The sequence below is a fragment of the Nannobrachium achirus genome, assembly GCF_963921795.1.
Source record: "Nannobrachium achirus genome assembly, chromosome: 11".
In the NCBI taxonomy this organism is placed as follows: Eukaryota; Metazoa; Chordata; class Actinopteri; order Myctophiformes; family Myctophidae; genus Nannobrachium; species Nannobrachium achirus.
The window spans coordinates 28,215,097-28,230,880 of record NC_137820.1 but is presented as its reverse complement, the minus strand read 5'-3'; the positions used below and the strand labels follow the sequence as shown (position 1 = coordinate 28,230,880).

Below are 15,784 nucleotides of genomic sequence, written 5' to 3'. Positions count from 1 at the left end.
ACAAAATAAGCACAGACTACTAACAGTAGCTCATATATTACTACAATATACTACATCTGTGATTCAGTGCCCATGAATATGGAGAAGCGCCGCAATAAATGACTCTAAAGCTCACCGTAGCGAATGCTGTTCTGCATATTAGCCAGCTGCATCGGAAGAAATCATCATTATCATATTAACGGGGGTGTAGAGAAATACCAAATGATCCTGAGCACCAACGCTGGGGAATGCCTTAAGCATGCACATTTAATGTACCCACGCACAGCATGCAGAGGCATGGAAGCGCACACACACACACACACACACACACACACACACACACACACACACACACACACACACACACTTATTTATTGACCTTCGAGGTCACAGACCTGGATGTTCTGGGACGCATTATTATGCATTATTACTATAACCATTATTTTATGCTTTAAATAGGCGTGCCACGCTGTGAGCTTGTAGATCTGCTATTAACTCATACAGTGCCAGGCGACTTTTAGAGCAACTTTCTCACTATGGGCTTCCCTGCCAAGCGACTTTGGGCGACTTTTACTTAGAAAAAAAACAAAAAAAAAAATTTTTTTCAAAAAAAAATTTTGGACCCCAAAAAATGTAGTAGGCATGATAGAAATCGCGAAATTGCATGTTTAACCCCCATAGCAACCCCATCTATCAAACATGGCAGCCATCTTTGTTTACATTTTAGGAAAACATAATGGCTATTATCTCAAGAATGCCTGAACGGATTTCCAATCTTTTTTTTTTGTTTGAAAGCTGTGAACAGCCTGCACAAACATGGTGCATGATCTGTGCATGGGTGTGCATGATCTGTGCACTACAAATTACATGGAAGTCTATGGAGAGGGCTGGCACTAATGCCACTCGAGGGCATTTTTAATTGGCAGTAAGTGAGTTAAAAAAATCTTGAATATTTTTGACCCGATTCTATAGTCTTCTAAATCCTATTTTGGAAAAACGCATGTTTCTATGTCAGTGGTTCTCACACTTTTTCAACTTTGTCAAAACCCCATCTCAAAATATTATGTATCAGGGACCCCCCACAAGCAAATATTTGAGTTACAAATGTTCGCTACATATTCAGATCCGTGAGCTTGTATATCTGCTATTTTTTCAATTGTTAAATCATAAAATAATGATTATACAGGTCTAAATGGATTAAGTGTTCAATTACATAACTCTGAGAGTGTACAAATGTAACCAAATTTGGTAGGCAGCATCACACCGGTGGATGTGTATGAATGGGAACCTCCAGATATCAGACAGAAATGTGAGATTCTTCCACTGAGGAACACACTTGTAAACAAGCCAGAGTCACACTAGACGGATATTATTTAATTGCTTGCCCCCGGGCCAGGAGCTAGTCTTTATTTTTCAAAATAGGTTACCAGAGTGATGTTCGGGATTTTGAGTTAATACTCTGCTACTACTGTGTGTGTGTGTGTGTGTGTGTGTGTGTGTGTGTGTGTGTGTGTGTGTGTGTGTGTGTGTGTGTGTGTGTGTGTGTGTGTGTGTGTGTGTGTGTGTGTGTGTGTGTGTGTGAAAGAGACAGAGTTAATGAGGTGTCTCACCCAGTGACAGATGCTGGCCTATTAGTTCAGATATGCTATTGAACAGGCCTGGGCATTGTTATTCTAGGGCCAATGAGGTAGGCTTGTGTGTGTGTGTGTGTGTGTGTGTGTGTGTGTGTGCGTGTGTGCGTGTGTGTGTGTGTGTGTGTGTGTGTGTGTGTGTGTGTGTGTGTGTGTGTGTGTGTGTGTGTGTGCGTGCGTGTGCGTGTGCGCGTGCACGTGCGCGTGCGTGTGTGTGTGTGTGCGCATGCAATAGCTTGTAGTAGAAGTCCATCTCATAGTGCAGGTATACCCTCACAAAATAAACAAGCAGTAATCCCGGTCTCTATACTGCCTCCCCCTGGTCAGCTGGGGCGCCCAATGGAGGGGAAATAAACTGGTTGGAACTTGGAATAACGGGTTCCTTCCACGCACTATGTCCACCCAGGGAAATCCCCCCCTGTCAGGTGATAAGAAGCAGCCTGGACACTCCTCACGCATAGAAGGAAGCATGAGTTCACGTCTTGATCGGCGATTTTCACTACTTATTAATTATTATATTTTTTATGTATGGGATTGCTTCGATTTGTTTGTTTGTTTGTTTTAAAATGTATACAATTATTTTTTACGTAGGAAAAGAAAATGGAAATTACTCTGTGACCCACAAATGGGTCGCGGCCCACTGTTTGGGAAACAGTGCTGTAGCTTGCATTAGAAGAGCGTCTCATGTGAAGCACGTCAGATGTTTATTCATGGGAGACGTTGTTATCTTGTTAATGGTGTCAGAGGGTATGTTTTATTCACAGCCTCTCTCTGGTAATATGCTGACCGGCCACACATCCTCTCATGGTCTTCACAGCTTGTTTGCATTGTAATGTGATTGAAGTCAGATCCAGTTTGTCGGAAAGTACTGTACAAGTATATTGTACAAGTACTCTCATTGCTGCGTTTGCTTTGCCATGCACTTTACCTTAAGTAAACTTTCTGATGGAGCATTGTAGTCAGCTACTTTTCGGAAAGGCAAGTTATGCTGTTTTTTTTTGTTTTTTTTTTACGTTTAGAGAGAAAAAATTGCATATCTACAAGAATCTCACAACAATTTTGTGACTGGAAGAGGGATCGTTTGGAAAGGCGAATTCATTTTGTAATGGTAATCAATAACCATCATGATATGACCATATGAAACCTATTCAAAGTCAAGGCCTAGTGGTTAGAGTGTAAAACCCTGAGACTGGGAGGTTGGGGTTCAAACCCCGGCCGGGTCATACTAAAATGGGACCCAGTGCCTCCTGCTTGGCATCAAGGGTTGGATTGGGGTAAGTCCCTGTGAGTGTGACATACTAGCGTCACGTCCAGGGGGTGTACTTGTACATCAAGCTGCCTCACGCTACAGAAATAGCCCTACGTGCCTCATGGCTCAGCAAGGCTTACTACTGGCCCAAGGAACAGGTTATTTCTGTTTTTACTAATATGTTCGTTTTATTTTTTACCCTATTCTACCGGACTGCCATGACAAACCAGTAAACTGTGTTGCACAGAAAGACCCCCAATTAATGTCTCTCCATCTGTCCCTCTCTCTCCATCTGTCCCTCTCTCTCCATCTGTCCCTCTCTCTCCCCAGCCTGATCTCCTCCAGACGATACTACTTTGAGATCCTACACAAGCAGGATGACAAGGGCTCGGACCACGTGGAGGTCGGGGTAAGTGGGAATGGTCTTTCTCTCCCTCTCTCCCTCTCTCTCTCTCTCTCTCTCTCTCTCTCTCTCTCAGTGTTTGTGTCCAAGGTGGAGGAGCACCACAGAAAAAGCATTCTGCCTTACCATTGTCAACGAAAAGTTCCTCTATCTTTCGCGTAGCAGAGTCTGTTCTTGAGAGACTACAGAAAGAGAGATCTACTGTGCTGGGGGAGTGGGACTGAGTTACTAGGGCCCAAGGTGGTGGGGGGGGGTGGGGGGGGCTTGAAAGCCTCCTCTGCCAATGAAGAACATTCATAAGCCCCTTTTCCACTGACATGGCCCAACACCACAAAACTCCATACCGCCCATTTGTGCTAGGTTTTCCACTACAAGGTAGAGTGGTGTGAAAACGGTACTAAACGTGGTACTAAAAAGTATCCAATCTAGAGTAGGTCTGAGCTAGGCCAAACAGGGCCAAACACTTCATAATGACTGATCACTCACTGACTTTTCATTTAGACCACCAGGATATAGTTGTAATACATGATAATAGATTCTATTGTGTTATAACCACTATTATAATCTATTATAGTGTATAATTATCATAGTAATACATTAATACTGTATAATGTATTATAATCGCAGTTATAATCCATTATAGTGAATTATAATTTAGGATAGTACCCTAACCCTAACCCTAACCCTAACCCTAACCCTTATATTGTATTATAATCCAAGTTAAAAAGGTCAATTTGTTTCTTACCGATAGGGGTACTTTTGTGTAATGGAAAATGTAGATATTTGTATGTGGTGCGGTGTGGTGTGGTGGAGTGTAGTCGAAAAGGGGCTATAGAGGGGCCCACAGTGAATCCTTGTCCCCAGGGCCCAGAATTTGGTGTGACACCCTTGACTGTGCTATCCACTCCATTTGTTCCATGTGCTCACATTCTCAGGGCCGCTGGCCCAGTGAGAGCCCCCTGGTTGGGGCCATGGCTCCCTGTGTCGCCAGGCCAAAACACTTCAATGGTTGAGAGTGTGCTTTAATACTTTACTTAAAGGGCAACTTTGTATTTTTACAACAAGGGGCCATATTTGAACTTATTTGTAATTAGAAAAAAAAGTGTGGCTAAATAGTCTTTTTAGACAAAATAAGCTGGTTATTTCTGTATTACTATTTACAGTAACACTACTAGCCCCCATAAGTCACATCTGCCCATGAAAGATTGCGGTGCATCTTGAGAGTGGGTTTATTGTCTAAAAAGACATATTTAGCCACGTGTACGCATGCCCCCACCACTGAAATCAAAATCATTAAAATCGCTAAAACGATAGTGAAGCAGTAAATGAAAACATTTTAACACTCATATTTAGTTTTCTCTAATTACAATCTAAAATATGAACCCTTGTTGTAAAACGACAAAGTTGTCCTTTAATCAAATATTTTGAGTATCGGTTTAGCTTGAGGCCTTTTTTTTTTGTCACATACTTATGACTCTCACTCCACAAAACTATTGTACATTTGACACCGCTACATGACATTACATTATCTCTTTCCGCCACACTTCTGCCCCAGTCAGTGTCTTCATAAAGTTCTCCCCAGCCCCCACCCTCACGCTTTGTAAGTTTCATTTCCTGCCGTTTGCCTCTCTTGCCTTCGTGGCGTCTCTCTGCACCGGCGCTGTTCCGGGGCCTGAGGCGTGCGTGATGCTCCGAGAGCAGCGGAGGCTCATTTTATAAGAGCAAACGTGTTAATTTACAGGAGTGGAGGAGGCCAAGATGGAAGGGAGAGATCAGTGGCACTCGTCTCTCCCTCCCTCAGCAGCTCCAGGTGATCGGAAGCCTCCGCATCCGTCCCTCCTTCCAGAGAACTATGTTGCTTCACTCCTTTTTGTACTTCCCCTGCCAGGGGCGTCACAAGGGGGGGAAAAGTGGGACTGAGTTACTAGGGCCCAAGGTGGAGGGGCCTTCATTATACTTTAGCTATTGTAGATCTGCTATTTTTGAAAAGTTGGGTGCAAATCTTTGAATATATGTATTTTTTAAGCGAACATTTGTAACTCAAATTTTGCTTCTGGGGGGTCCCTGGAACTAAGGGGATCTGTGGCCAAATACATATCATTTTGGGGGTCCTTCACATGAAAAGGTTTGAGCACCACTGACATAGAAACATAGGTTTTTCCAAAAACCTTAGAAGGATTTAGAAGACATTTATAGAATCGAGTCAAAAATATTCAAAGACTTTTTCACGATTTTTCAAAAATAGCAGATCTATATCTGTTGAAGTTGAAGTTCAAAATAATGCGTAATAATGTGTTCACAGTCTAAATGGGTTAACCCATTTAGACTTATGAAGAACACAGTGAATCCTTGTACCCAGGGCCCAGAATTTACTGCGAAACCCCTGCTCCCCCTGCACTGTAGCTGTGCCTTTGTGTCTCTCTCCGTAGACCAATTGTTCTAAAAACCTTCAGCTTCAAGACCCAAAAGATGCATTTGGCACCTCCCCGTGACCTAAACTAAACTAGACTGCACTCTGTTGAGGTGCCAACTTGCGTCTTGTGAACTCGTCGTGGCCATATATGGCCTACTTGTGGATGACTTAAACACATGTTTTTTCAAGGGCTATCCCATTGGATGACATAAACACAGACAGACGCCACATACAGAAACACCAAATGCAGTACTTGCGCCAAGTAATTAACCACTTATTAAGCCCTGTTTAATAGTAAAATAGCTCATCTACAAGCTCACCTGTGAGCATGTATATGTTAAAATGGCAAGAATGAATTGCAGAACAGAGCAGGAATTGTGAGGAGAGAGAAGGGGAGTGGAAATGGTGAAACAAAATGATCGATTGATGCTTCACCGCATCATTGGATCGCTAAAAAAAATCGTTTGCACTTCACGCCAATGACGCGTGTGACAAGTGACAGCCGTCAGTCTGGACAATCCATGGAAAATGACTTGTAGCTTCCGTTGCTATATGTCACCACTGAAGTGAACGTTGTCACATTCAGAACTTTGGTTGGCAGGCGTTGAACTTCGTCCAAGGAGGTCAGCCACGCGGCGACGCAGCAATACCGCGAGCAAACATCATTATTGAGACGCCGATAAACAATTATCGCTGTTATCCTGTCCTTACTTTCACTCTGTCTCTCCTTGTTGTCACCTTTCCCCTTGTCTCTTTAAGCAGCAGCACCCAGGGGCGTCACAAGGGGGGGGGGGGGGAGTGGGACTGAGTTACTAGGGCCCAATTGGTGGAGGGGCCTTAAATATTTATTTTATACTTTAGCTAATGAAAAATAGCAGGTATACAAGCCTTGTAGATATTCTATTTTTGAAAAGTCGTGGAAATGTGTATTATATGTATTTTTTAAGCGAACATTTGTCACTCAAATTCTTCTTCTGGGGGGTCCCTGGAACTAAATATTAAAACATATGTTTTTCAAAAAACCTTAGAAGGATTTGAAATATTCAAAAATAGCAGATCTACAAGCTCGCAGCGCGGCACTCGTGAGTGTGTGTGTGTGTGTGTGTGTGTGTGTGTGTGTGTGTGTGTGTGTGTGTGTGTGTGTGTGTGCGTGTGCGTGTGCATGCCTGCTTGCGTGTGCGTGTGCATGCTCATATGGACGGATAGTCGCTTCTTTTGGGCTTGTTTTCATAGACCCCGGTTGCTTGTTTCTCCCGCAACATCTGGCAACACTGGTGGTTAATTGTTATTCACACCATCAGCTCTCCCACCATGCCATGGAGATGGCCAATAAGTATGACCGTCATCGTGATCGTGTGTACAGAGCCACGGTCATGTGATGATCTGTCCTCCATTCCAATCTCTCTCTCTAACTCACTTGTTTTTGCTAGTGGTGGAAAAAGTACTCACATATCGTCGTTGTCGAGCGGAAACCTCGTATCTCCAAGTTTCAAATTTGTATGTTCTTTCGCAAAGTAAAGCCATGCTTCATCATACAAGGCCGTCGCACAAAAGTAGTGAAAACAGCAGATCTACAAGCACACAACGCCTCGCGGTGCGAGGCGTTGTGTGCTTTGTGTAAAGTACAAATACCTCAGAAATTGTACTTAAGTACAGTACTTGAGTAAATGTATATGGTTACTTTACGCCACTGCATTCCAATCACTCTCTCTCACTCACTTGTTTTTGCACTCTCCATTTCTCTCTCTATCTCTCCCCCTCCCTTCTCTTTCTACACCCCCCCCCCCTCTATCTCTCCACCTCTCCCCTCTCTCCCCCTTCCTCTGATTGAGCAGCCCAGCGTGCCACGAGGCCATCAAAGTTAGTTTGCACTGGTAAAAATAAATTAATGAAGCAGATAAAAGCTATAGCAGCAAATCAAGACACTGTGAGAGAGAGAGAGAGAGTGTGTGTGTGTGTGTGTGTGTGTGTGTGTGTGTGTGTGTGTGTGTGTGTGTGTGTGTGTGTGTGTGTGTGTGTGTGTGTGTGTGTGTGTGTGTGTGTGTGTGTGTGTGTGTGTGTGTGTGTGTGTGTGTGTGTGTGTGTGCGCACACAGCCTCACTCTGAGATGGCCTAGCGGTCTTAGCAAGGCTCCCTTTCATGTGATTTAGCAGTGGAATACATCTCACACCTTGACAAAAATAGCAGATTTATGGCGGGCCGGCCCACCCCAGCGTTAGCCTATAGGGCACACATAAATCCGGTCCGGCACCAGGCCACTCATTTGTTAAGTTGCAGATAGTGCAGACAGACTCGCATGGATGTTTTGTTCCCGAGCCGATGACTGTGATAGCGCTGTTTTTTTAACCCATTAAAGACGCGAGGCTGATTCTTCAAGTGCCGTATGGTCAAATTAGTGTAGTTCTCACTCTTTTTCGTAATTCAAAATGATTCCTCATTTTCACCTTAGCTAGTCCTTGTTGAACCTTGTTTTTCAAGATACGGAATTATAATAAGAGTCTAAAATAGTAGATGTATAAGCTCGCAGTGCTGAACGAAGTGACACACTGTGAGCTTGTATATCTGCTATTTTTGCCAACGCCAAACGTCTCAAATTAGGCTATACACACACACACACACACACACACACACACACACACACACACACACACACACACACACACACACACACACACACACACACGCACACACACGCACACACACACAGAGGCAAGGTGCCTGGATGAGCTGGACTGTGTGTGCTAATAGCTTTCATGGACATGCATATATGCACACACACACACACACACACACACACACACACACACACACACACACACACACACACACACACACACACACACACACACACATACGAAATCATACACAAACACACACACAAACACGTGTGGAGAGGTCATTGCTTTCTTTTAAAGACCCTTTTGAATTTAGAATGAGTTTACCTTTTATAGAATTGAAGTACTTTGCTGGGTGTTTTATTTGTATAGTCATGTATTGTCTCGTCTTGAATGTATGCGTTGACCTGAGAAAAACAATTTTCGCTTGTGGATAATAAAGACATCGAATCTGCCTCCTGGCCCCTCAAAAAGAAAAGAAAGATCACGCCGTGTTTGCCCGTGTCCTTTCATTTCGGGATGAATGAAGGAAAATGGACGCAACAAGGCAGAACAATAAATAGGGCTTTTGGACGGGAGAGGGGACAGGTTAGGAATACATTGTACTACCCTCTCCTCCGGGGATGCAAAACAACCGTTTAGTATGTATGAGCTCACAGCAGAGCTCCCTTCTGAGTTATTCTGACTCCGAGGGAAGCACAATGTACCTTCTGAGAGTCAAAGGTACATGCAGGGTGTGAATGAGATGGTTGTGGCGCTCTTAACCACTTCCAACGTGTTTTCAACCTATTTTGGGCGTATCACTATACTGTACATCAGTGTGTTTCTCAACCTTTTTTTCTGCATGGGCGCGCTTTTCATGTCCCAAGAATCCATGGGCACACCAACATAATACGGGGGTGTAAATATCGTCACTGTCGGGAAGAAACCTTGTATCTCCAAGATTCAAATTTGTACGTTTCTTCGCAAAGTAAAGCCCTGCTTCATCATACAAGGCTGTCGCACAACAGTAGTGAAAACAGCAGATCTACGGCAGATCGGCTGTTTTCACTAGTTTAAATCATTTTTAAAATGATAAATACAATACTGGCTTTCAAGCAGTTTCAAGGGGCACACTTGACCCTTCTCAGGGTCACACCAAAGGTCCCCAGGCACAGTGGTTGAGAAACACTGCTGTACATGGTAAATGGTAAATAGTGCATTTATATAGTGCCTTTATCCAAGGTGCTTTAAAATGTTTGTGCATTACATTCACACATTCATACACCGATGGCGGAGGAAACCATGCAAGGCACCAACCTGCTCATCGGGAGCGATTGTGTCTTGCTCAAGGACACTTCGACACTTAACTCTGGGGGAGCCCGGGATCGAACTGCCGGCCGCTCTACTTCCTGAGCCACTGCCACCCCTCATTATAGGCAAACAATTCTTCGTACAACAAAGTCTAAAAAAGGGCTTACGCCATTGGTTCTCAAAGTGTTTTTTTGTCATAGCCTTTTTAATACATTAATTTTTAGTCATAATTTAGTTTATATAACATATAATAATGTATTTATTTGTCAGATGCATGCAGTAGTTGAAATTTGTTCTCCACTGAGCTGTGCTGTTTTACTTTTAGTATAGTTTTAGTCGACTAAATATCATAAGATTTTTGTTCACTAAATCTACAGTTGATTTTGTCAATAAAAGGATATTTTGGCAGGCCTTTTGGCAGGCCTTTTGCACAACCAAACTTAAAATGACTGTCTTCTAGTTCTACGGGATCTCTTCTCCATTCGTCCCTGCCTGACATTTTTTAGTTTTTATTTGTTGAGGAAATTCTCGATATATTTGCTCTTAGTTTTAGTAGAGCTGTTCCAATGCAGTCACTGCTCTAATGTGCTCACCGTTTCCCCGCAATTAACATCAAGTGAGAGGGTTTCAATGTTTTTCCTGTATATTGTTTATTAAAAAGGAAAGTATAGTGATGGTGGAACACGGGAAACTGTCAGAGGGTGTAATTACCCGTGGAACAAGTTGAGTTTGCTCAATCCCTTCTGGACCTTTCTTAAAACTAAAGCCCTTTTATTTTCTACTGGCTGACCGACAGGGAAAATGCCAGTTCTGCGTCTTTCTTCTGATGGGACAGAGTGCGGGCGTTTGGCCATAAAACTGAAAGAGAGAGAGAGAGAATAAAGTCAGGTCTTAATTAGTTGTGAACATTGTATGGAGTGATGGAGAAATGAGGTTTAAATACTGCCTGTCGCCTCTGTCGGCTGGAAATCTCATATATCCAAAACTGTTACTTTTCAGGATTGAAATTCAAAAGCTTCAAAAGAAGCAGATCTGCTACTTTTGATGTTAAGTTACAAAAAAACAGGTATCTGCCTGACAGCAATGCTGTGTTTTAACAGTCCAGGTTTTGACTCACACAGTGTCCACCAGTCAGCTTACATACTCACATGTTCTGTTTGTTTGGAGGAAACAGACACAGATTGTTGGTGAATTTTATGTTCTTTTTCCTTTTAAGCGTTGGTTCACAAACCCTTTAATTCTGCCTTGATGTTTGTTGAGTCTGAAGTTGAACTCCACTGTAGATTAAAGGCATAGTATGTAACCTTTCCCTGTGTTAACATAACAAAACAATACATAGTTTTTTCCTCCCCCATAATCTCTCTCTATACCAGCAGTTAACACCATGGATGCCAGAGGTTTCCATAAATAATGTCGGTTAACTGCCATAATCAAATCCTATATATTGTTTACCAGATTTTTGATCGCTCAGTGTAAGCTGCGCGCGCCCATTGTGCGCGCGGCAGCTGGCCTTCACAGCCGCCCTCACGCGTCTTCTTTCAGGCGGAAGAAGAAGAAAAAATACAAGCGCAATGTGTTGTTGTGTGAGCTCGATCAGCGAGAGAGAGAGTGAGAGGGGGAGGAGGAGGAGGAGAAGGAGAAGAAAGGAAAGAGGAAGAATCCTACTATTTCAGCCAGGAAAACCCCGGCCAAAGCAGTGGGTAGTGAACCGTGAACACACTGATGGACAGTGATGTCAGCACCACGGCCCCGGCAACGCCAAGCTGATTACACAGCTTGGAGTTTCTGGTATATCACTGCTGTCGGGTGGAAGTCCAAAACCCTTCCTTTTTTAATATATTCTTATTGTTCAAAATAGCCCACAGTCCCCCCCATCGTGAGCTTGTAGATCAGCTATTTTCTGCCGTTGTTTCGAGGTCCCAGTAGTCCGGTTGGGGGTTTTATGGTTAATGTCAGAGTTTAGGCTTTGGGTTAGCATTCACCAGGTTAGCGTTCACCTGCGTCGGCAGGTTAGCGTTCACCTGCGTCGGCAGGTTAGACTACTGGGACCTCGAAACGACGGGACATCAAAATAACGATACGTGCCCCTATTTTCACTATTTTTGTGCGACACTCTTGCGTGATGAAGTCAAGGCATTCATTTACGAAAAGTAGAATTATGGCGATACGAGGTTTCCTCACTGACAGCTCATTACCCACTACCAGGGTTATGCAACCAAAGGCAGGCATATCAGCCTGAGCTGATGCACTGTGCACAAGGTTGGATACAGAGAACAACAACAAATGTGATAATTTGTTCATCGTATACCATCTCAGGGTCTGTAAGCTTTAACTACAAGCTCACAACGCACCACAATGCGACAAGCTTGTAGATCTGATATTTATTTCTTCAGGGACGCCAGGTTGAAAGTGATGCTGTCCCTGTCTGTGTTTTTCTTTTCTTTTGGACATAAGGGGGACACACAGCCGCCCCCATTATTTTCAATGAACATACCCACACCGCCGGCGTCAGACGCGCGCAGGCGTGCGCTCACGCCTCGCCCGCCACTCCGATACGCCACTGTTCTATTTTCCAGGTGTTGCCACACGCCGTCCGCAGCCGGTGTGTGTTCCCCGTTACAGTGACAACATTTTACCCGGCTCGCCTGACCTAAATACAAATCGTCTCTGTCATGGTGGAAACCTCATAAAATAGCAAAAGTAGCAGATGTATACAAGCTCATAACGTGTTTCGATCTTGCAGATGTGCTACTTTTGATGCTTCTGTGTGACGCTGTTGTATGATCAAGTAAAGCATTAATTTACGAAAAGAAATAAAACAAAAAGTTCGAATTTGGAGATAAGAGGTTTGTGCCTGAGAGCAACGAAATAGAGATTTAGACCAAGGGTGCAGCGTTGAAGAAGCCCAACAATGGAATATGACTTAAATATGCTGCCTCTAGGAAACATATGGGCCATGGCAGCCTGGAACAATAACCACAAGCTGAAATAAACACGAGCAGGGAATAGCCGACATTAAGTTGTGACCTGAATATGCTTGCATTGATTTAACAAGCTGTGGAAAGTTCTTCTGTTCTCGTTCTGTGATGTTACAGGGAAAACAAGAGAACGAAGAAAAAACTTAGTGTTGCTGTCAATTAGCGGCAGCGCAGCGCATGTTACAGTGATATGTTGTCAGCATGGGTGGAGGAATTCACATTCTTTGTACTTTGAGTAGTAGCGATAGCACAAGTAAAGGTCTGTATTCAAACTTTTACTCGAGTAAAAATAGGTCTACTAAAGTATAGGCATCAAAAAATACCAAAATTATATACTCATTTCTGCTACTTTTTAGGTAGCAGAAATGTAATAAAAAGATTAAAACAGTCTCACCCACATAAAAAACGAATTCACCAACTCGTTTTTTTCCCTGCACCCTCAACCCCTGAACCCTGAAAAACATCTACAGTACATACAAAAAATATCTACGTACTAATCAATGTCCCTTCAGGGGCTCCGTACATTTCAAATATGAAGTATAAAATAGGGCTTATGTGGATATAATGTATGTTTTGTAATAATTGCAATAATAAAAAGCTAAAGCAGTCTATGCTTTATAAATAACATTTGTAATTAAGTAGTGTGGAGGAGGAAAGGGAGAGAACCTCTGGGAGATGTAGACGTTACATGAGTTCACCCAAAAGTGTAAACGCACTGCGAAAAACATCTGACAAACTAACAAGTCAGCAGTTTAACGTTTTGAATTTCCATTCTGAGAACATTATTCACAGTTCTTTACAACCCAGCATGTATTTTCGTCATTGCTGTCGGGTGGAAAACCTTGTATTTCCAAAACCGTTCCTTTTTATGATTATTTAAAAAAGCCGATCTACAAGCTCACAGTTTGTTGATCGGCTATTTTCCCTACCTTTGTGTGACACTCGTGTATGATGAAGTAGTAATTTACAAAAAAAAAAAAAAAAAAAACGTTTAAAGTCGATATATGCAGATACGAGGTTTCTGCCCGACAGCATCTATATGCAGCGCTGGGTTCTGAAATAAACCAGGCGTTACAATAATTAAATTAACACATACATACTGTAGGTTCACTATGCTTGTATAATGAAGTGGGGGAGAAAAACACCCAGCATCATTATAAAAGCCAACAATGGAAAGGCAAGAAGCTAACTACCTATGTAGATGCATTGCTACTTTCAAATAGCTTAAGTATAAAAATTACTTGAGGGATAGTTCACCAATTTCTATCGATTACTCACCCCATGGAGACTTGAATTCATGGATATTGTTTTGTTTTAGTTACATTCCTACGCCAATAATTTGATGACCAGCAGTGGTTCCCTATGGAGACACAAAGAACCTGCTTTGTTCCCTATGGAGACACAAAGAGTCTCCTCAAATTATTGGCTTAGGAAAACTATCCCTTTAAGCTTGTAACAGAGTATTTCTACTTACTTATAAACCCTCTAGTTTTAGAGAAACTGACTAAATCAACAGCTTTTTTCTGTCTACACCAAAAATAGCCGATCTGCAATCTCAAAGCGGGTCGTGCTGCAACGCATTTTGAGCTTGTAGATCTGCTATTTTTCGTCCAATGTTTCCCCCAGAATAGGCATGCCACTGCTGGGGTTCAAGAGGCCAAGTCCCAATCAGTGTGTTTCTCCCACTGCTGGCTGTGTGTGCAATGAGAAGTACAAGAGTTCTCCATAAACAGCTGTTCCTGAGGCTCTGACAAACCAACTGAATACACATAGGCCTGGGCCCAAAACCCTCACACATAATAAAACATTAAGAAGTGAAACAATATACGGTACTGTGAGTGCGCGTGTGAGTGTGCTGTGCGCGTGTGGTGAAAGTAAGAGATGGGAAAAGCATCATTATGCAATGATGACAACTTATGATGAATTTAAAACATGAATTTAAAAATGACCTACATAAATATTCCACTCCAGGGGCAATAATGTCAAGCCAGCTTTTAAGCCTGATTTATGCCAGTCGGGCGACAAAGTATGAACGGTGCTTTGCCCAGGAGGCTTTGCCATGTCAACACAGATCTTGTTATACTGTATATAATCACTATCGGATCTCCAAAGGGTAAAAAAAAAGAACCTGTGGATCCAATGTAGTCATTATTTAGTTGTGCATTGTTAACGAGTTTCATTCGCCCAATATTTATAAAACCCTGCACAGACATACTTAAAGGGCCAGTTCACCTCTGGGACAACCAGATCTTATTTTATTGTTGTTTGGGACACGATCAACACAATCCTGAGTTATTTTTTGTGTTCAATCTGTGTTTTTAGATATTTTAGTATTTCAGCATGCTGCAACTGGTCATATGATGCAAAATGCATCATATGACCAGATTGAACACAAACAATAACTCAGGATTGTGTTGATCGTGTCCCAAACAACAATAAAATAAGATCTAGTTATCCCAGAGGTGAACTAGTCCTTTTCACTTTCACTCTCAAAAATCTAAAAAAAATGTGAAAACTGCAGATTACAAGCCCACAATGCGTCACTTTGCGATGCGGTGTGAGTTTGTAGATTGGCTATTTTTCCAACTTTTGGGACGACAATATTGTTGTATGACGAAGTAGGACATTCATTTACAAAAATGCACAAGGCTCCAGCCCGATAATACAGAGAGATTTGTGTAATATGTATTATGTCGCTAGTTAAAAATAGCTGAGCAATTCTCTGTAGCCTGTTCTCTTGACCTACTTTTATCTGTTCTTTGGTTGTTTCCCAGGCAGCCTGCACATTTTAAACATTTTATACCTCCAGGGACGTGCAGAGAACGTTAGAGAGGCAGGGGCTGAAATTTCGAAAAGGTCCTTTTGGTGAAAACATCAAAAATAGCAGATCTCCAAGCTCACAACGTGTCGCGCTGGAAGTCGGCTATTTTTTGTGCTTGATACCGCACTGATAGTGATAGTGTAACGGCATGGAATTCTACACAGAGAGAGCAATTCTTTCAAAATAAGATGCTGTAGTCAAGTTCAGGAGAGTTTGGACAAGGCAATTCTCTTGAATGCTGCCTTCAGGTAGGCCTATACTATAGCATGGAAAGAGTGCATTAGCATTTCTTTCACCATAGTAAAAACTGCATTCATGGTCTGGAGAGGGCACTTTTTACAGACCGATAAAAGGGCAGGGGCTCAAGCCCCCTTTGATGTCCATGTGTGCACGTGCCTGACT

The 15,784-nt window shown here is 42.6% G+C and overlaps 1 protein-coding gene across 1 annotated transcript in view; it reads left to right on the top strand.

Annotated features, from left to right (window-relative positions):
- Positions 1–15,784, top strand: part of b4galnt4a (beta-1,4-N-acetyl-galactosaminyl transferase 4a) — a gene marked incomplete at both ends in the record, with an annotated part of 477,817 nt that overhangs the window by 372,897 nt on the left and 89,136 nt on the right. The window contains one exon of the mRNA XM_080736977.1: positions 3,190–3,268. Coding sequence (XP_080593103.1) covers positions 3,190–3,268 — 79 coding nt within the window. The remainder of the gene's footprint in view (positions 1–3,189; positions 3,269–15,784) is intronic.